The 21,218-nt window shown below is 37.5% G+C and overlaps 1 protein-coding gene across 5 annotated transcripts in view; it reads right to left on the reverse strand.

Moving 5' to 3' along the window:
- Window positions 1-1,287: 1,287 nt before the first annotated feature.
- Window positions 1,288-21,218, reverse strand: part of hdac6 (histone deacetylase 6) — a 35,770-nt gene continuing 15,839 nt past the window's right edge. For all 5 annotated transcript variants that reach the window (XM_051653463.1, XM_051653462.1, XM_051653465.1 and 2 more), the window contains 15 exons: window positions 20,959-21,048; window positions 20,746-20,852; window positions 20,586-20,653; window positions 19,563-19,689; window positions 19,298-19,426; window positions 18,925-19,093; window positions 18,584-18,786; window positions 12,668-12,860; window positions 12,407-12,556; window positions 11,957-12,131; window positions 7,865-8,274; window positions 6,752-6,886; window positions 6,433-6,579; window positions 3,205-3,333; window positions 1,288-2,191 (listed from right to left, as the gene is read on the reverse strand). In XM_051653463.1, the coding sequence (XP_051509423.1) occupies window positions 2,123-2,191; window positions 3,205-3,333; window positions 6,433-6,579; window positions 6,752-6,886; window positions 7,865-8,274; window positions 11,957-12,131; window positions 12,407-12,556; window positions 12,668-12,860; window positions 18,584-18,786; window positions 18,925-19,093; window positions 19,298-19,426; window positions 19,563-19,689; window positions 20,586-20,653; window positions 20,746-20,852; window positions 20,959-21,048 (2,301 nt within the window). In that variant the 3' untranslated portion in view covers window positions 1,288-2,122. The remainder of the gene's footprint in view (window positions 2,192-3,204; window positions 3,334-6,432; window positions 6,580-6,751; window positions 6,887-7,864; window positions 8,275-11,956; window positions 12,132-12,406; window positions 12,557-12,667; window positions 12,861-18,583; window positions 18,787-18,924; window positions 19,094-19,297; window positions 19,427-19,562; window positions 19,690-20,585; window positions 20,654-20,745; window positions 20,853-20,958; window positions 21,049-21,218) is intronic.

Below are 21,218 nucleotides of genomic sequence, written 5' to 3' on the forward strand. Positions count from 1 at the left end.
GGATTTTTTTAATTTTTGTTTATTGTAATTCCCATTATTCTCAAAGGTTACAGCAATTACAGTAATATAATCATTGTAACACAATTTTTTCTTTTATATAATAAAATATTTCATTATATGTATTTTATTAAAGCTAAAAAAATTGTTTCAATAATTATATTACAGTAATTACTGTAATACAGGTTGCATATTATTTTATTTTATTTAATAAAACAAAAAATATTCTATTTAATTATAATTTAAATCATATATAATATGTAGCCTATTTTTTAAGATCAGATTATTTGCATTGTGATATTTTCATGCTTATTAAGCACATTTTCCCCCAATTCTCATATCTGCATTTTGTCCAGACATGACAATTTTGGATCTTTTTTTTGTAATTCCAATTATTCTCAAAGGTTACAGCAATTACTGTAATATAATTACAGTAATACAAGTTACGTATTACTGTAAAACCATTTTTATTTCATATAATACAATATTTTATTAAATGTATTTTATTTATTAAAGATTTTATTTATTTAAAAAAAATCTCTTTGATTTGATTTTAAATAATATATCACAGCCTATTTTTAGGACCAGATTTTTCACATTGTAATATTTTATCATGCTTATTGAGCATAGTTTCTCTAAAATTCTCATTACTGTAACACTTCCAAATGTTTAACTTTTTATTCAAAATTTATTTGTAATTCCCATTATTCACAAAGGTAATACAGGGTACATATTACTGTAATACCATTTTTTATTTTATTTAATAAAGTATTTTATTTAATCATATGTATTTAATCTTAAAAATATTAAATATATATATATATATATATATCTTTATTTATTTTTGCATTGGGAATGGGAATAATTGCTTAATTTCATTATATAAAATATGTCCAATAATGTCACAATGCAAAAAATAAATAAATAAAAAAATAAAAATCTTAATGGTCCTAAAAAAATAGGCTTCATTTACTTTAGGCTAGGCAAGGCAAGTTTATTTATATAGCACATTTCATACACAGTGGTAATTCAAAGTGCTTTACATGGAGAGAAAAAAAATAAGAATATAAAGACAATTTATGCTGATATTTATCTCTGCTTTTCTGAATCTAATTCAACACTTAAAACTGCAAGGTTCTCTGCAACTTGTTTGTGGTGTCTCTTTAATGAACTTTAAGCAAATAAATTATGAACAAGAAAATTCCTTGACAGATTTTGTGACATTTGCCCCGTGTCACTTTTTTATGTCACAAATAAAAAATAAAAGAAGCATGTTGGCTTGTAAGAACACTGGGTATAAAGGTTTTTATTTAGATTGCAACGTGTACCAAAAGTTACAAAATGAATGTTACCAGGATTTTATTCTGACAATAATAGATAAAGGAAAAAAAAAAAAATCTACATACTTGTGCAAAAAGGAACAAACAAAAAGTAAAAGAAAATAACTGTTTTCAAATACTATTACAGGTAATATTGCACAATATATTGCTTTAAGTTTAAGGTGGTTGCGTAATTTCCACAGTTTAATCACCTTGGTCTGGAGTTATACAATGAAAACACGAAACCTACAAAAAATGACAGTGCAAACTCAGTTGCCTGTGTTAAGAAAAATAAAAAAAGGCTGTGCAATTTAAAATCCTAAAAATCTGGCTGGTGGAAAACTGCGATTTCAGCACCATGCTAGCTTTTTATTCTTAATGTATGAAGGTTACCCTTCATAAAATCAAACTACTGAAAAGGAAAAAAACGGTAAAAATTTTGCACCTTTAAAACTAAGGTTTGGTTAAGATGAAACAGGACAGCATAGATTGCAGTGTAATTATAAAATGAGTATTGACCTCAGATTGGCACAATGTAAATCTAAGGAGCACATTATTCAAGGTGAAGATAAAGGCAATAGAAGTTTTACGTCACACAAGTGAAGAAGGAAGACAAAAAGAGAAAACTTGCTTCCGCAGTGTAGCTGAATTCACTGCATTTTCCTCACACACTCCTACACACTTACACAAATCACAGAACATATACAGTTCATGCAAAAAACACTACACAAATTTCATACCACACACACAAATACACACGCATCCTCTCTGGCTCCTCTGCCTGGCTATGAATCCTCTGTGCTGGTTCAGTTGAATGGAGGAATCTCTTCTCCAAACTTCATGAGATGGGCAGCATTTTTGGCTTCATGGAGCACCTGTGTGTGCAGAGAGAGAAAGACAACAGTGAAATTAATTCTACAGCACAATAAAACAGCAAAACCAAACATTCGAGAATGTCAGGACAAAACAGAAACATAGAAACCAAATTTTTCCTTTTCAGACTCTAAGGGGCCGTTCACACTGAATATGTTTTTGCATCCATCAGCACTGTTTTTAAAGGAATATTCCGGGTTCAATACAAGTTAAGCTCAATCAACGGCATTTGTGGCATAATGCTGATTACCACAAAAAATAATTTAGACTTTAAATCAAATTTTTGGAGGGTTTAAAGGCAGAAATGTAAAGCTCTTATAGTCATAACTCTGTTAAAACACATGTATTATTTGAGCTGTAAAGTTGTTTACATTTTCATTATTACAGTCACTTTAGGGTTTGTTGACATTACATCATCATGGCAATGTTGTAAAATTGCCTATAATTACACAGAAAAGGTTAGTTAGCTATTTTATCACACAAAAATGTTGTTCACGCATATTGTTTATGTCTTGTGGCTATAAATTTGAAATAGTGAGTATTTGAATGTTTACTGATTGGGCCCATTCACTTCCATTGTAAGTGCCTCACTGTAACTTTGAGTTTTGCTTTCTTTAAAGAAAAGGAGGAGCTAGTCCAAATTAATTTTTGTGGTAATTAATATTATGCCACAAATACTGTCAGCTGAGCTTATCTTGTATTGAACTGCTACAAGTCGACCTCACTAATATCATTAAATAATACCACCTAACCCTTATATGTCCTTAAAAGTTACTAACTTAACTGAAAGTCAGTTCACAAGAATTTAAAATCTTATGCAACACTACTTTTTAAATAAAAAGTTAATTAGATTGGAGTAACTAATTACATTGTAATCAGATTACACCCAACACAGATAAAAATATAACATATAAAACAGTTGCAGACTGTGAAATACAGTAAACTTACAAAACACTTGACATTAGATTACAAATGTAACAGTAAATTGCAGTCTAATAATGTGCATGGCACCCACCTTGTTGTGGATGTATGACTCACAGGCGTAGCACCAGACAGAAAGGTCAGCGAAGCTCAGCACCAGAGGGTGACCCGACACCTGCCCGTGGGTCACCATATGTTGGTTTACATATCGCCCGCAGAGCACCTGAAACCAGCCACAGCATGAAAGAAAGAAGTGAAACTAAACTTGAGGAAACTAAATCACATGCATGCTTATGCAATCCGCAACTGTATATAAAATGACAGTCTTCATATGTGATATACAAAAAGAAACCATTCAACACTTCCTTGAAACTAGTTTTATAAAAAAAAAAAAAAAAGAAAAAAGAAAACGGTGCTTGTTGGTGCAAAACTCGTCACCACAATGCTAGGGTGTTGTGGGTTGTTGCCAGGGCATTGCATTGCAGTTGCTAAGGTGTTGTGAGTGTTTTTAGTACATTGCTATGCACTTACTCGGGTAATTATGGTTTTCGAAGTATTTTAATAGGGATGCACCAATATGAACATTTTTGGCCGATACCAATACCCATTGTTACAAAAAATTATTCAACTATATTTTGCAACTTACATTATTTTGTCATCAGATCACTGTTTTACTTCTAAAAATGTACAATAAATAAATTCCATTGTACATGCATTGGATCTGTTGAACACAGGCCAAAATTTAAGGAGGCAAAATGAAAGATAAACAGAAGATAAAAATATACAAAAGATACAAAAAATAACTAAATATGCTAACATGATCACTGATATGAAAAAATATATATATTTCGTACTTCTAAAACATTTCTGCAGTTAAAACATCAGAACATTTTACATGTATGTACTATATATGATAGAACATTACAAATTCATACTATGAACATGTTGGGTAATTCCACGGAAATGTCAACCATGGAAAAATAATAAGTTTCAACCACAGGAACAAACTCCCTTTTAAATTCTGTATTATAGTGGTATAATGGATAATGCCATCCAGACCGCTAGAGAGCGCTGCTTGCTCACACAGTGCTGACTGAAGTGCTAAAGGTAGACTACATTTAGAAGTCAAAGTCTGCTTGTTTCAGTGTTTTAGATGGTTTCCCTCATCATGTAGCCAATAGGTAAGTACACTTTCACAACTGTCACATCCATTTATGGTGTTTTTTCCATCTTAACGTGAAAACGAGAAATACATAACTCACAGAGTTTTTACAAAGTGTGTTACTAATTAATTATGAATAAACCATCGGTTTTTCATATCGCCGATTCATGCTAATAACCAATATGCTGATGGTTTTAATTTGCTCAATAGTTAGCCAATAAATACATCAGTGCATCCATAGTTTTTAAGCATGTTGCTGTGCAGTTTCTAGGGTATTCTGGGTTGTTGTTTGCTAGCCAAGTCAAAAGTGCCCACCTCCAAGTTTCTATATTCTGGTCCCCAAATATGGCTCGAGAGTCCCTCCTTCAATGCAAGTCTATGGGATTCTTATTGTCTGTTACATAGAGCACAACAGCACCTGCTCTAATTTTCAGCCATCTTGGTTCCGGAAGTATTTTTCCCATTCATTTTTCGAAAGGGATTTCATGAGTTTTAAGCCATGAACCAAAACAACCAGCCCCGAGGTGAATCTGAAGATTACACACTTTAATATGAGGTGAAAAAGTATTTGAAAATTGGACTAAAAGACAAACGCACAAGATTGTGTACTTAACGTCTTTCGTGAGGGAATGAACTACAATCCCATCAAGCATTGTGAATGACATAATCGTATTTGAAAAAATAAAAACTATTGATTAAAGTTGTCGATTATAAGTATACCAGTACATTTAAAGTATATTGCAAAATACAGTGGCAAGAAAAAGTATGTGAACCCTTTGGAATTACCTGCATTTATGTATACATTTGCCTCAAAATCTGGTCAAAAACAAGAAGCATCTGCTGACGTGGACAATGCCACACAAAAAAGCAATCTCAGAAGACCTTGGATCAAGAATTGTTGCTTTGCATAAAGCTGAAAAGGGTTACAAAGTTATCTCAAAGAGCTTAGATATTCCACAGTTGGACAAATTGTCTATAAATTGAGACAATATAGTACTGTGGCTACTCTCCCTAGAAGTGCCCGTCCAGTCAAGATGATTCAAAGGGCACACCGCAGAATGCTCAATGAGGTAAAAAAGAACCCTCGAGTGACAGCTAAAGACTTGAAGAAATCACTGGAACTGATTAACATCTCTGTTCATGAGTCTGCTATACGCAAAACATTAAAGAGGCATGGTGTCCATGGCAGGACACCACAAAGGAAGCCGCTGCTTTCCATCAAAAACATTGCTGCATGCCTGAAGTTTGCCAAAGACCACCTTGACCTTCCACAACACTACTGGTGAAATGTTTTGTGAACTGATGAATCTAAGGTTGAATTGTTTGGGAAGAACACACAGCACTACATATGGCATAAAAAGGGCACCGCATACCAACATGAAAGCTTCATACCATCAGTGAAGTACGATGGAGGGAGCAACATGCTTTGGGGCTGCTTTGCTGCTTCGGGGCCTGGATTTACCTTGGGGCTCGGATATATACAATTATATAAGTAGTTTGAAAGTGTAGAGAGACAGACTCGACTGCGTCATTAACAGTGCGCTATGGAAGTCTGCGGTCGCTGCAGAGTTAATTTGGTGCACTTTGTTAGCTGCAACTCTCTGATTAGTGGAAGGGTAGTGTAGTTCTTCAGCAGAAATTTGGCTATTAAAAACTATTTTTTTAAATGAATTTAAAACAATATGGACTGATTGTTTCAACAGAAGCATAAACCATCGATTAACAACATCAGAGCTCATAGTTAGGCCTGTCTATAAAGGTTTATAAATTATTGTTAATAATCAATTCTCCTTTGTAAAAAAATGTTATAGGATTTTTCCTTCCAGAACCAGACTGTTGCATACCTCGCGGTATCATTTATGTCTGTACCACAAGTGTTGTAGGACAAGTTATGTGCCAAAGATTAATACTTAAGCTCAAGGGTTTGTTTGAGGGCTTTGTTGTATGAGCAATAGTAACAGTGATGCTTGTCTTAGTAAACACCACTGATAACTTCAGACCCCTGAGCTAATGGGTCACAATGTTGGTAATCACCTCGATATTAGTAAGTCAACGAAGTGATATTCATTCAGCACATTTTGAGAATGTTATATGAATCAGTTTTGCACTTGAATGTGTTGTTCTCACTCAGAATTTGAGCATCACTGAAACAAATGTAACCTTGTAGCAGAAGAGGCAGATCCAGTTCTCAGCATCACCTCCGCACTCTTCACACGGTAGGAAGACATCGATACCACCTGCAGGCACTGGCCGCGCTGACTTCAAGTGTGGGCACCAGGACAACGGGTCCACCACGTACATCGTCTCCTAGCAACATAAGCCACACAATTAGATCAGCACTCAAAATCACATTAACAACATCGAGCAGTGTGTAAAATTTAAGAGACTGCTCCGCTATTACGTTACAAACATCATTACAACTAAAAATTAGAGCGCCTTTTTTAGAGAACAAAAACATCAAATAACTGTGACACTTTACCCCATCCATGTCTTGTGCTCCACAGACAAGCTCATACACTGATTTCTCAGTGTAACCACAAGCCCCCTCTTGTGCAGAACACTTCTGGTCATCAATAGGAGCCGAATTTCCCATGACCACAGACTCAGGGATTGACTAGACATAAAAAGTACGATAGAAAATATATTTATATATTATATATAAAATTGTACACGATTAAAAAAAATTATTGACAGCCTAAAATGTTAACATTTAGATAATTAAAAAAACTGATTCGACAATACAAAATGTTGCTTTAGAAGTCAATATATTGCTTGTTTAATTTTCATATCAATAAATATAATCCTATCACTATGCAATTGAGTACAACGCATTTATTTATTTATGTATTTATTTATTTATTACGAAGGCCTGGGCAATATATAAAATTATTGAATTAAAAATATACTGACGTTTGTAAGCAATTTTTGTGAACCATCATTTCAACAGAACAGCCATCATAGCCAATTTGATTCAAAATATGTAGTGCAATGCAATTAAAATATAAAAATAAAAACAACTACAAAAAACAAAAACAATTTTTTTAAAGTTATTTTATTTTTTTAAAGTTCAATTTAAAGTTTTTGTAAAACATGCCTTTTAAAGTTTCTTTAAAGGTGCACTCAGTACCTCATTAAAAGAGTTTAATTCCTAAAGACATGAATTGTAATTTTGCAATATTTGTAGGAAATCATGAGCACTCACATTAAAATGAAGACTCCAGTCATATCAGTAACCTTATGAAAGCTGTTTAATTCTACATGGAGAGGGTCCACACATGGGGGCTGCCATGTTACAATCACATGACCAGCCGAATACTACTCGCTTAATCTCAGTAACTGTCCTGTTATTTGACACTTTCACTCAATGATTAAAGTAATCATGTCTGACTGTGAATACTGCATTTCTACAATGGCATCTGAAACTGAAAACTATTGATTTTAAATGATGCTGCATCCAAGCCACTAGGTGTCAGTGTAAGTCCAAAATGACATGAAGACAAAAGTTACTGAGTGCACATTTGAATTTTTTTTTTTTAACTTTGATGAGTTATCAAAACCTATTGCTAATGGCATTATACTGTAGACTGCTTACTGGTGTCTCTGCTTTTATGGGCGTGACCTCTGCATTTGCACCATCTCCTTTGGCTTTCTCTGACATCAGTTTTTGTGGTGAATCTGCTTCCTGACCTGTCGAATTCCTCTGCGGGTTGGATTTCACCTTGCGTCTTGCTCCTCCCACTAGAACTGAGGCTGGGCTGCGGTTAGATGAGGTACTTGTGTTGAGATCCAGAGAGAGCAGGCCTTGAGCAAGGTCATCTAGGACGGACTGCTCGTGGGTGGCAGTGGGTGGAGCCAAATCCTCTGGGGAGGTGTGATGCTGCGGTATTTGACCGGGACTTTTGACGGGGGTGGATTGGCGAGGAGATTTTTTGCTCTTGCCAGCCGACACCCGCTTGCCTTTTGGTTTAGGAGATGGCAAAGACAAACGGAGTGACTCTGGAACTGATATAAATTAACAAAAAACATGAAGCATTAGAATAATATCTTGTACACAAAGCAGACATGAATACCAAAAACCAGCTGTTGTTTTGTGTCATGCCCTTACTTGTTTTATAAACTAAACAAAAAGTATAAAACGTATGAGAATGTAACTTAAAAAAAGTTAAGAATCTAACATGTTTTTAGTGTTAATAATTGGTCAATAACTACATACCCATACACAACATAAACAAAATACTGTTTTAATAACACATTTTAATCTTTTAAAAATGGGTTATTATGTTATGTATGATTTTTATGATTTTATTTACATTTTTTGATGTTGAACAATAATACAATAAAATAAAATAATATATATATATATATATATATATATATATATCAAAAGTTTGCATACCCTTGGAGAATTGGTAATATATGTACCATTTTTAAAGAAAACATGAGTGAGCAGGCAAAACACATTTCTTTTATTTCTTATGGGATTCATATTCAGCTGTAGGTTATAACAGAATGGCACAATCATAAAACAAAACATGGCAACAAAGAAAAAAATGAAATGACCCCTGTTCAAAAGTCTGCATACCCTTAGTTCTTAATACTGTGTATTGCCCCCTTTAGCATCAATGACAGCATACAGTCTTTTGTAATAGTTGTCTATGAGGCCCCAAATTCTTGCAGGTGGTATAGCTGCCCATTCGTCTTGGCAAAATGCCTCCAGGTCATGCAAAGTCTTTGGTCGTCTTGCATGAACCGCATGTTTGAGATCTCCCCTGAGTGGCTCGATGATATTAAGGTCAGGAGACTGTGAAGGCCACTCCAGAACCTTCACCTTTTTCTGCTGTAACCACTGGAGGTTCAACTTGGCCTTGTGCTTAGGGTCATTGTTGTGCTGGAAAGTCCAAGTATGTCCCATGCGCAGCTTTCGTGCAGAAGAATGCAAATTGTCTGCCAGTATTTTCTGATAACATGCTGCATTCATCTTGCCATCAATTTTCACAAGATTCCCCATGCCTTTAGAGCTCACACACCCCCAAAACATCAGTGAGCCACCACCATGCTTCACAGTGGGGATGGTATTCTTTTCACTTTAGGCCTTGTTGACCCCTCTCCAAACATAGCGCTTATGGTTGTGACCATAAAGCTCTATTTTGGTCTCGTCACTCCAAATTACAGTGTGTCAGAAGCTGTGAGGCATGTCAAGGTGTTGTCGGGCATATTGTAACCGGGCTTTTTTGTGGCATTGGCGCAGTAAAGGCTTCTTTCTGGCAATTCGACCATGCAGCTCATTTTTGTTCAAGTATCGTCGTATTGTGCTCCTTGAAACAACCACACTGTCTTTTTCCAGAGCAGCCTGTATTTCTCCTGAGGTTACCTGTGGGTTATTCTTTGTATCCCAAACAATTCTTCTGGCAGTTGTGGCTGAAATCTTTCTTTGTCTACCTGACCTTGGCTTGGTATCAAGAGATCCCCGAATGTTCCACTTCTTAATAAATGATTGAACAGTACTGACTGGCATTTTCAAGGCTTTGGATATCTTTTAATATCCTTTTCCATCTTTATAAACTTCCATTATCTTGTTACGCAGGTCTTTTGACAGTTCTTTTCTGCTCCCCATGGCTCAGTATCTAGCCTGCTCAGTGCATCCATGTGAGAGCTTACACACTCATTGACTATTTATACACAGGCACTAATTGCAATTTAAAAAGCCACAGGTGTGGGAAATTAACCTTTAATTGCCATTTAAAACTGTGTGTGTCATCTTGTGTGTCTATAACAAGACCAAACATTCAAGGGTATGTAAACTTTTGATCAGGGCCATTTGGGTGATTTCTGTTACCATTATGATTTAAAAAGGAGCCAAACAACTATGTGATGATAAATGTCTTCATATGATCACTATCCTTAAATATTTTTTGCATGATCAGTCATATTTTCAAAATCAATGCCAAAATTTCACAATTTCTGCCAGAGTATGCAAACTTTTGAGCACAACTGTATATACACTGCCGTTCAAAAGCATGGGGTCACTTACTCATTCCTTATTATTATTTTTTCTTCACATTTTAAAATATTAGTGAAGTCGTCAAAACTATGGAATAACAGAAATGGAATTATGGGAATTATGTTGACTAAAAAAATCCAAAATAAATCAAATCTGTGTTATATTTTAGCATCTTCAAAGTAGTCAACCTTTGCCTAGATTTTGCGGAAATGTACTCTTGACATTTTCTCAACCAACTTCTTGAGGTATCACCCTGGGATGCTTTTTAAACAGTATTGAAAAACAGTATTTTTGGGGATTTTTCCCCTTTATCATCCAATTTGGAATGCCCAATTCCCAATGCGCTTTTAAGTCCTTGTGGTCGCGTAGTGATTCGCCTCAATCCGGGTGGCAGAGGACGAATCCCAGCTGCGTCTGAGACCGCCAACCCGCGCATCTTATCACATGGCTTGTTGAGCACGGTGCCACGGAGACATAGTGCGTGTAGAGACTTCACGCTATTCTCCAAGGCACCCATGCACAACTCACCAGGCACCCCACTGAGAGCGAGAACCACATTATAGCAACCACGAGGAGGTTACCCCATGTGACTCTATCCTCCCTAGCAACCGGGCCAATTTGGCTGCTTAGGAGACCTGGCTGGAGTCACTCAGCACGCCCTGGATTCGAACTCGCAACTCCAGGGGTGGTAGTCAGCATCTTTACTGAGCTGAGCTACCCAGGCCCCCGACTTTTGCTTTTTTTAAAGAAAAGGAGGGACGAGTCAACATTATTTTTTATGGGAATCAACATTATGCCACAAATGCTGTCAACTGAGCTTAACTTGTCCTGAACCCAGAATATTCCTTTAATTCAGTAACTGCTCTGACAGATTCAATTAGTAATTCAGACTCATACTGATAATTCAAACTGATTAAAAGAATCTTGACAGGTTGCACTGTATGTTTGTTCCTGCGTGTGTATTTATTGTCTTATTTCACAGTCTCTTTTTTAGCACATCACATTCAATTCAGACTGCAAGTTTAGAACTTGGGTAAACTATTATATCTTTTAACTAAATGTATCTGTTTGCGTCTTGCAAGAAGACAAGGAACACCCACTGCATGACACGCCCACTCCAAATAACGCTGCCTTGGATCACAAAGTAATTCTACTGGCTGAAAGAACTTTTAAAATCCTATGCAATCGCTGTATGATTCATGTTGTCTCAACTATGTTAATATGTCACATATATTATTAAACAGAAGATATGAATGGTGAAAGTAAACATTTCTTTGTTCTGTATTCTCCAGTTAGCTCACAAGCTTACGTAGCAAACCGCTAGCCAATTAACCTGCTAGTTACACAATGGTACAACTTCTTCTCTTCATTTTCATCACGTTTCTCCTCATTGTCGCCACCTAGAGATACGGCAGTATGATTGTTTTAGATAGAACTTTAAGTTGCGGTATATTTAATAATTTTAGAATCTTTTAATTTTTTTATCTTTCTGGTTAGGGTTAGATATAGCGGTAGGTGTAGGGTTCCTGTGGGACACCAAATTAACACAACTAACAGTGTATAAATGTGACATCCAACTGTTGCCATTTTTTTCAAGGGAGCGTAACTTGTAGTGGGCGTTCCTTGTAGTGGGCATGCTTCTGGGATGCAGACAGACCCTTCTAAATTTCGCTGCAAACTCACTCTGTATTCTCAGGGATCTCCAGAAGGGGGCGTGAGCACGCAGGACGTTGTTGATGGTGACAGTTGCTTTGTGGTGGGGAGGGGGCAAATGGGACAAAGTGGGAGGGGCTTCTCCCAGCAACATACTGGTACACATGCACATGGATTCAGAAATGGAGGCGAGGTTATATCCTCCCTGTGGTGAAATGGGGTAGATGACATCATAAACCTCTTTTAAACACGTCCAAAGTGTACATAAGACAATTCCAAACTTAACCAACAGTCTTGTCAATAAATAATAAACCTTTTCTTTTTACATTTTTGTAGTGAAATGTATGAAAGTGTAACATTTTGTGTACATCTCAAATGCATTATATATCAGCATCGTCCATTAGAAAACCCATATCTGTTGCCCACTAATAGAAAGTGTATGCATTTTCCATCTGTGAACATAACCCGAAAAAAACCCACCTCCAGTATGACAAGCAATCTGCCTGCAGCCAGACTCATTAACTGGTGAGTGAGGTGGGCGTAGCCCTCTGGGGTGACTTGATACCCTCCTAATGGATCACCCCGTGCTGCATCGAACCCAGCAGACACCAGCACCAGCTCTGGTGCAAACTAAGACCCAGACAACACTAAGTATTTAGTATTCAAGACCAAACTACATGCCATTGTGGCCATCAAGTAAAGATGAGCATATGCTATGAAAGTCTTCAATTTGTGGTTTACCTCTCTGGCTATTGGCATCACTAAATGATGGAATGCCGCAAAGTATTCCGGGTCTCCCATCTTCCCTCCATTCCAGGGGATGTTGACATTGTAGCCTGTGCCTTTCCCCTGTCCCACCTTATCATAGTTAGCATCCTCTGAGTTGGGGAAGAAGGTCCCGTCTTCATAGCGATGCAGAGAGATGTACAGAACACTGGAGGAGAGAGAGAAGATGAACTAGATGTTGGCTTGATAAAGTAGGCAGGCAGGTAGGAAGGTAGGTAGGTAGGTACTTTATTGATCTTGAAATTAGTGTGCAAAAGCAGCCAAACATTAAAACTATACAATACACATAAGTACCACATATAATAATACAATAAATAAATATATGACATCCGAAATAATAATTACACAATATATGTGTGTGTGGGGTGGGGATGAGAAGTTGCTAATTTACCAGCAAGTTCACCAAAATGTCAGTGGTGCCTCTGCACATGGGGGACGATTTGTACAAGGTGCTCCTCATTTCAACAAGCATGCCATATAGGCAGGGCCGTAAACACAATATACACTGAGGGGGACAAGTCCCCCCCAGTAATCAGATATGGCCAGATTGTCCCCCCCAATAATTGATATCCTTGCTGTTCTGCTGCAGTCCATTATGCACCACTGTCTAATTGTCATTAAGTTGTTGCAGGAATAAAATAACGGTTTAAAAAAAGTGTAATTTTGAATGGAGCCACGTGACGCCATGCGAAGGGCAGACGTGTGAGAGACATCTCTGCGCACTTTGCTAATTCTTTTAATTATATTCATGATATAATCCGGTGAAATTCGATACACCCAGTTACACATTTGCTGTTTGAGGTAAACATGGCAAAGAAGTCAAAATCCTCAGGCTCTGGAGACATTAAAAGACACTTACGGGTTCAAGATGAAAGCTCAGACAGGCCTGTGGACCGGGGACTCGATTTGGATGGCACAGCGGGAGAAGGAATCCAGCGTCAGCTGTCCAACATGTCGGTGATGTTGACAAAGGTACTCGTGGACTTGGAGGATCTCGCTGTAATACGGCGATCGATTACGGCGATGGAAAAAAAATTCTCTGAGTTAGTCACAAGAGTGACAGATGTTGAAAAACGAATCGATTATTTGGAGTCATCAGAGAGGAAATTAGCCGCTAATCCGCCCGTGACCAAAGTTGATTTGGAACGTGTTCTTGAAAAGCTTGAAGATTTTGAGAATAGAAGCCGCAGGAATAACATTCGAATTGTTGGAATTCCTGAGCATGAGGAGAGCAGAGATATGGTGAAATTCCTAGACGAGCTTTTCCCGAGTCTGCTCGACATAACAGGCCACAAGCTGGAAATCGAGTGAGCTCGCAGAGTCCCAGCTCACAGATCTGCTGAGGGAGAAAGGCCCGATCGATTCTGGCCAAATTTTTGAGATCATCCAATAAAGATCTCGTGTTGCTCCAGGCAAGGAGCAAAGGAAAGCTTTCTTGGAAGAATTACAATATTTTCTTGTTCCCGGACTTTGCGAACTCGACAAGAGAGAAACGCGATCGGTTTAAGGAATGCAAGAAACTCTTACATCAGCGGAAGATCACTTTTGCTCTGATGTTTCCGGCCAGACTGAGAATAAACACCAAGGACGGCAACAAAGTATTTACATGTCCCAATCATGCAGTGTCTTTTATTGAAACAATGTGTAACCATTGGGTGTTTTCTTGTGAGTGGATTGACTCACTGTACATCCTCTGGCTTTCGGAGGAAGCTGGGTGCCATTTTTGTTTCTTTTTGCGTTGGCTCCGCCGAGTGGCTGGAGTTTGTTTTGTTTTGTGAATTAACACTTTTCCTTAAAGAAACTTTTGCATTGACGGAAAATCACTTTTACAATGAAGTTCCCGGGCAGACTGAGAATAGACACTACTTGCCCACACAAAGGATGTCTTTATAAATTTGCCGGACTGTGTAAATCATGGGATATACTTTTCAGCGGCCTCCGAGTGAATTGAATCTTGACCATCTGAGGAACCGGGATGCGTGTTTCGTTTCCTTTTGTGCTGGTTCTGCCTAGCGGCTGGAGCTTGTTTTGTTAAATAACACTACTTCGGGACAGTTATGGATGAATCTGTCAGTTCCTTGTGCTTATGCCTCCTGTTGGCTGGAGTATGATTTGTGGAGTATTTTCGTTGGACATTGGAATGATTACATCATCTGCTGCACTCATCAGCTGGCTCACTGAAGATTCGTTTGTCTGTCCGAGGAAAATTAATGGCTTTATATCGGCTGGAATTTGTTTTGTGAAGGAACACCTTTGAGACAGTTCTGTGAATCTACATGTTCTTTGTGTTTATTCTGCCTATTGGCTGGGGTTTGTTTTACAAAATATTTGATGTTATGTAATTTTGCCTTACAAATTTGTGAGGCAAAATTGAGCAATCCGATGGCAAAGTTGTCGCGGGGGCTCTCGTAGGCATACATGGACTCTTTGAGTTTATAGGGATTGATGCCGGTTGGCACTTTCGTGTGCAGGGTTAATGCGCACGTTTTTCTTTTTTATGTTTGTTTTGTTCGGGGGAAGTTCGGGGTTTTATTGCTGCATTAATGTTGAAATGTGGTCTTCATAATTTTGTTTTTGGCACACAATTTATTTTTTCTATTATATCAAAATATCAAATGTTAATATGAGTGTACTATCTCTCTCCACATGGAATGTGAATGGGTTGGGGCACCCCATAAAAAGAAGGAAGGTTATTTATTTTCTTAAATGTAAGAAATATGATATAGTGTTTCTTCAAGAAACGCATCTTTCCCCGCAGGAAGCTTAAAATTTTGGGAAGATATGGGGTGGACATTTTTTCTTTAGTGTTGGCTCAAGTAAGAGCAAGGGAGTCATTATATTGATTAATAAACATTTACAGTTCAAATTTCTCAAACAGTTTAATGATAAATTAGGAAGAGTCATTATTGTTTTAGCAGAAATTCAGGGGAAAAGGTTGATTTTTGGCTAATATATACGCACCTTACACTGATGATCAGGGCTTTTTTACAGATAATTTAATTTAATTAATTTTATAATTTTCTTTTATTTATCACACATTATACATTTGCACATATACAGTGAAATTCTTCTTTTTCACATATCCCAGCTAAGCTGGGGTCAGAGTGCAGGGTCATGAAGGGATGTTGCAAGCTGCTGGCACCCCTCATGATATAATATTGGGAGGAGACTTTAATCTTTTGATGGACTCCTTGATCATAGTGAAGCAAAAGTGTGCAAGCCCCCTAGAGCAACATTGACACTTCACAGGATGTGTAAAAATCTTGGTCTTACAGATATTTGGTGACTTTGAACCCATCTGGTAGAGACTATAAATTTTTTTCATCAGTCAATAAGATTTATTCTAGAACAGTTTTTTTTTTTTTAAATATCCAAATCCCTCATTTCATCTGTTGTTGATTGCTCAATTGGAAATATTTTAGTCACGGATCACGCCCTGGTGAGTTTAGAGGAAAAGAAATCATATAGTTGGCGCCTTAATGTATCCCTTTTGCAAAATCCTGATTTCCAACAAATGTTAAAGACTGAAATCAGTGTTTATATGGAGACCAACTGGTCCTCGGTATCCTCTGTGGGCGTGGCTTGGGAGGCACTTAAGGCGGTTCTTAGGGGTCGGATCATACATTATGCCTCATTCATCAAAAAATCCAAAGCACGAGAACTCGTGGAGTTGGAAGGAAATATTAAAAGTGCAGAGGCAGAGCTGAAGCGCCGTATGTCATCTGATGGCCTCAGAGAATTGACTCAATTGAAATACAGATATAATACTATTTTGTCGCAGAAAGTGGAGTTTTGGTTATTCAGGGCATGACAGTCATACTTTGAGTCGGGGGACAAAGCAGGGAAGCTTTTGGCTAGATATATAAAGCAGAGAGAGTCTCTTCATTCCCTCAGTGAAATCTGCTGGTGGTGAAACTTTTACCTCAGCCTTTGTGGAACCATTAGATCTTCCTAAACTGAAGACTGAGCAAAAAACCTTAAGCAGATCTAAGGCCTTGTGTGGGTTTGTTTACATCTGAATTTATGAAGGTTGGAGTTTGAATGAATGAGCATTCCACTGGCCTATTCGAACATTCTGTCAATGTAAGTCTATAGGATTTTTCCGATTTGTGATCGTCCACTGTGCAAAAACTCAAATCAAAGTCTGATCATCTAAAAAGCACATAGCACACTATTCCAGAACAATCTGAAGGTCTGTTCCGAGTTTGGTGAATGTAGATCGAAAGCTCTAGGAGTAAGTCAGAAATCTTTGTTTAGGTATTTTGACAAAGGTCTGGTGGTGAAGGTGCACATAAACATCCAGATTTGCATATCCAGTATATTCATATTGCCATGCCAGCTACTATTTTTTTTTTTTTTTAAATACTGTATCCCAGTTTTAATTTTTTAATTAATACATTTATTTCTATTTTATTTTACACTTGACATTTCAATTTAGTTTATTTTTCGATAGGGTTCATTCTGACAATTAGTTTTTAGTGTCTTCAGTGTTTACTTGTTACAATTTAGTTGTTGTTTGGGTGCCAAAGCTAATGCTTAAACTGATATCATTTATATACGCTCACTGACCACTTATTAGGTACACCTGTATACCTACTTATTCATGTGATTATCTAATCAGCCAATCATGTGGCAGCAGTGCAATGCATAAAATCATGCAGATATGGGTCAGGAGCTTGTGTGATTTCAGTGATTTTGACTGTGGCATGATTGTTGGTGCCAGACGGGCTGGTTTGAGTATTTCTGTAACTGCTGATCTCCTGGGATTTTCACACACAACAGTCTCTAGAGTTTACTAAGAATGGTGCCAAAAATGCCAAAAACAAAAAACATCCAGTGAGCGGCAGTTCTGAGGCCTTGTTGATGAGGAAGGTCAACGGAGAATGGCCAGACTGGTTCGAGCTGACAGAAAGGCTACAGTAACTCAAATAACCGCTCTGTACAATTGTTGTGAGCAGAATAGCATCTCAGAATGCACAACATGTCGAACCTTAAGGCGGATGGTCTACAACAGCAGAAAACCATGTTGGGTTCTGCAGTGTGTACCTAAGCAGAAATCGAGATGTCTTTTTCAGTCTTTAACTTTCCAGTTTTGGTGAGCCTGTTCCCACTGCAGCCTCAGCTTTCTGTTCTTGGCAGACAGAAGTGGAACCCGACATGGTTTTCTGCTGTTTTCAAATTTGATAATATATCATGTATCAAATCCTAAAATAAATTTGAGGTAATTTTAGTATATTTTAGTTAGTTTTGGAGTTAGAATAAAGTATTTTAGTTCAGCTTTAGTTTTTTCCAACTAACCATGTTAGTTTTAATTTTAGCCAATGAAAATGTTCTCATTTAGTTTTTTGACGATAATATCACTATCCTAAAATGCAATGCGCTCGACTTGACCTTTAGTTTTCAGTGTGATGAATGAACCGGAAGTATTATCAGCAGCGATATTTTTAACATCATTTTCTTGATGACTCATTATTTGATCAGAGTTGCAAAAATCTGAGACATTTTATACAAAAATATTGTGTATTAAAGATACAAAATAAGTTAACCATATGTACTTCCAAGATATCTGGATGCCAGTCACTGAATTAAACATGCAACATGGTGAGGTCATGTGACAACAATAAAATTAAACATATATATCGCATACTGCTTCAAATACTATCTTTAAAAAACAGAAGGCAATACACAGTATATACAGAATATTATGCAGTAAGTAGTTCTTTAGTACACTCAATTACAGACATAGTCAATTAAAGTTCTGAAGCATGACAATTTAAAACAATCTGACTTTTGGAGTCCAGACCGAAACTTGAACGTGGAAAAGCTTTATGAACTATATAATATTCTGAATGACTAAGAGACTGGACAAACCTGTCATCCTCCTCAAAGATGTGCTGTGTGCCATTTCCATGGTGAACGTCCCAGTCGAGGATGAGGACGCGCAGGGATTTGTATGTGATGCTTTGGGCGTAGCGTGCTGTTAAAGCAGCCGTGTTAAAGAAACAGAATCCACACGCCTTGTCTTTCTCTGCATGGTGACCAGGAGGGCGGACTATAGCCACACCATTTCTCACCTACAGGACGATACACTACATGAAAGGGACTGACACTCATGTGGATGCTTTGCTATAAATACAAGCAATAACATTCTAGCAAGACATCCAAAGCTTATTAGTTTTTAAGGATACACACTGAAAAATGAAAATACAGACCTGGCCCATGAGTATGGCCTGTACGGAGTTGAAACACGATCCAGCGGCGAGCAGAGCACAGTTATAGCTCTCGTTACTGATGTAGATGGAGTTGTACTCGTTCCCTACGCGGTGCAGATCTCTGGATTTCATGTGTTCTGTGCCCTTAATAGCGCTTATATGCACCAGACTAACACAAGGGACAATTTTTGTTTTATAAAATCAGATTCAATGGTTAAAATGCACAACATTAATTTTAGTAATCAGACAGAACCATATCAGTTATCATTGATTATTTAAGGAAAAGTCGATCACACAAATAAAAAACAGATTTGTATGTACTTTAATACATCCATGTGCACAATACTCGTTAACTCATTACAATGCAATTAACCTGTGGCACAGCGCCAACTCTTCTTCTGTTGCCAGGCGAGCTGGTATCCGATGGCAACGAGACACTAGCCCCAATTCCTTGTGGCGGGCAAAGATTCTGGAGATCCTCTGAGGGAGCTCTGGGTGATGGCTGTGGAAATGGACACATTTTAAATGTATTCATGCACCATCATATCAAAATCACACACAAACTAAAAAGATTGATGCTTTTGCTGATGGCGTCATGTGGAGCACGTTTATGTTATTAAGCATTAGTCGGCTCTCACCTGTCCCACATGTTGTGATGAAGCATCATTTTCTGGTCGTAAACAAGTCCAGTAATTGGAGAGGAAACTTGCACTTCAGAACATACTGGTGCCGGTAGAGGAGTGGCATCGGACAGAGGACCCCCCTCTGAAAGTCAACAAACACACACAGTATGGGCATCTTTCTTATAATTAATTATAATTTTATAATTAATTAATTTTTATAATTTTCTTTATTTATCACACATTATACATTTGCACATATACAGTGAAATTCTTCTTTTTCACATATCCCAGCTAGGCTGGGGTCAGAGTGCAGGGTCAGCCATGATACGGCACCCCTGGAGCAGATAGGGTCAAGGGCCTTGCTCAAGGGCCCAACAGTGGCATCTTGGCAGTGCTGGGGCTTGAACCCCCGACCTTCTGATCAGTAACCCAGAGCCTTACCCGCTGAGCTACCACTGTCATTTGGTAGAATGAACTGCTGTCATTCTACCAAATGACAGCAGTTTAAATGTTTTAGTAATATGTTGTCAGGAAGTGTGATTCCTTTGTCATTGTCTGAAGAATGAGTAGCGTTTTCAGTTGCATTAGGATGAAATTTCCTCATTGAAACGTCTTCAAATAATGAGAGATACAGTCCAGAAATGAATAAACACAACCCGACAGATACATCTGAAAAGTCACTATAATATACACCACCACTGAAATGTTAGAAAACACTATGAAATTATGTTTTTGAAAGAAATTGATACTTTATTCACCTAGATTAGCACATCATTTCTTAAGAATATTGTAACAGTGTTTTTATAGTAGACTAAAGTAATGGCTGCTGAAAATGGGGCTTTGCCTTCAAAAGGTAATGTCGTGGTCATTCCAAACATCTGAATGGTAGTGTACCTATACTGTCTATATTCACAATAATACTGGGTGATCAAATTAGTTTTATTTTAAGGTTTATTTTTACGACCGCTTTGGAGACTGGACCAATATAAAATGGTTATATGTATATTTACAAATAATAAATCTTGTCTGAGTTCTTACCAAAAGTCTGAAGACTCTTCCAAAATGGATACAAAGCTGAGATGGTCTTTGAAATTGACTTTAAAGCACTGGAACAAAACAAGCAAAGTAAATGACACAAATATTGCAGTAAAATAATGGACTACAGAGATATACAGTATGTGTTCCTCAGTTCACTCACCTCTCGCTTGGGGCACCTGGAGAGGTCAGGTGAGGGCAGGGGTCACCCAGGAGTGACCTCACACTGGCACAAACACCCTCTGCAGTGGACTGGAGATTATATCCACCCTAACAGTTCAAATCCAGGGAGTCTGAGTGAGATGTTTAATCACAAGGAACATCGTTTACAAAAGAATATTTTGTGATTTCTGACACAAGCATAATATTATGTCACCTCCAGAGCCAGTACAAGTCGGCCCTGGGCAAGACCTTTCAACATGTGCGTCAGGACGGAGAAACACTGTGGACTCGCTCGCATCTCACCCTAAACACACAGAACGAACATTTTAACCAATTAATATAATGAAATGAACAACGTCATCTCTAAGAACACCACACAAATACCTACAGGAAGAGATGCAAGGATATCTCCATCTTCAATAAACAACAACATAACATACATACAAACGGGGCTCCAACATTTTTTGACAAATA

Source organism: Myxocyprinus asiaticus, chromosome 24 (genome assembly GCF_019703515.2).
Source record: "Myxocyprinus asiaticus isolate MX2 ecotype Aquarium Trade chromosome 24, UBuf_Myxa_2, whole genome shotgun sequence".
Classification (NCBI taxonomy): domain Eukaryota; kingdom Metazoa; phylum Chordata; class Actinopteri; order Cypriniformes; family Catostomidae; genus Myxocyprinus; species Myxocyprinus asiaticus.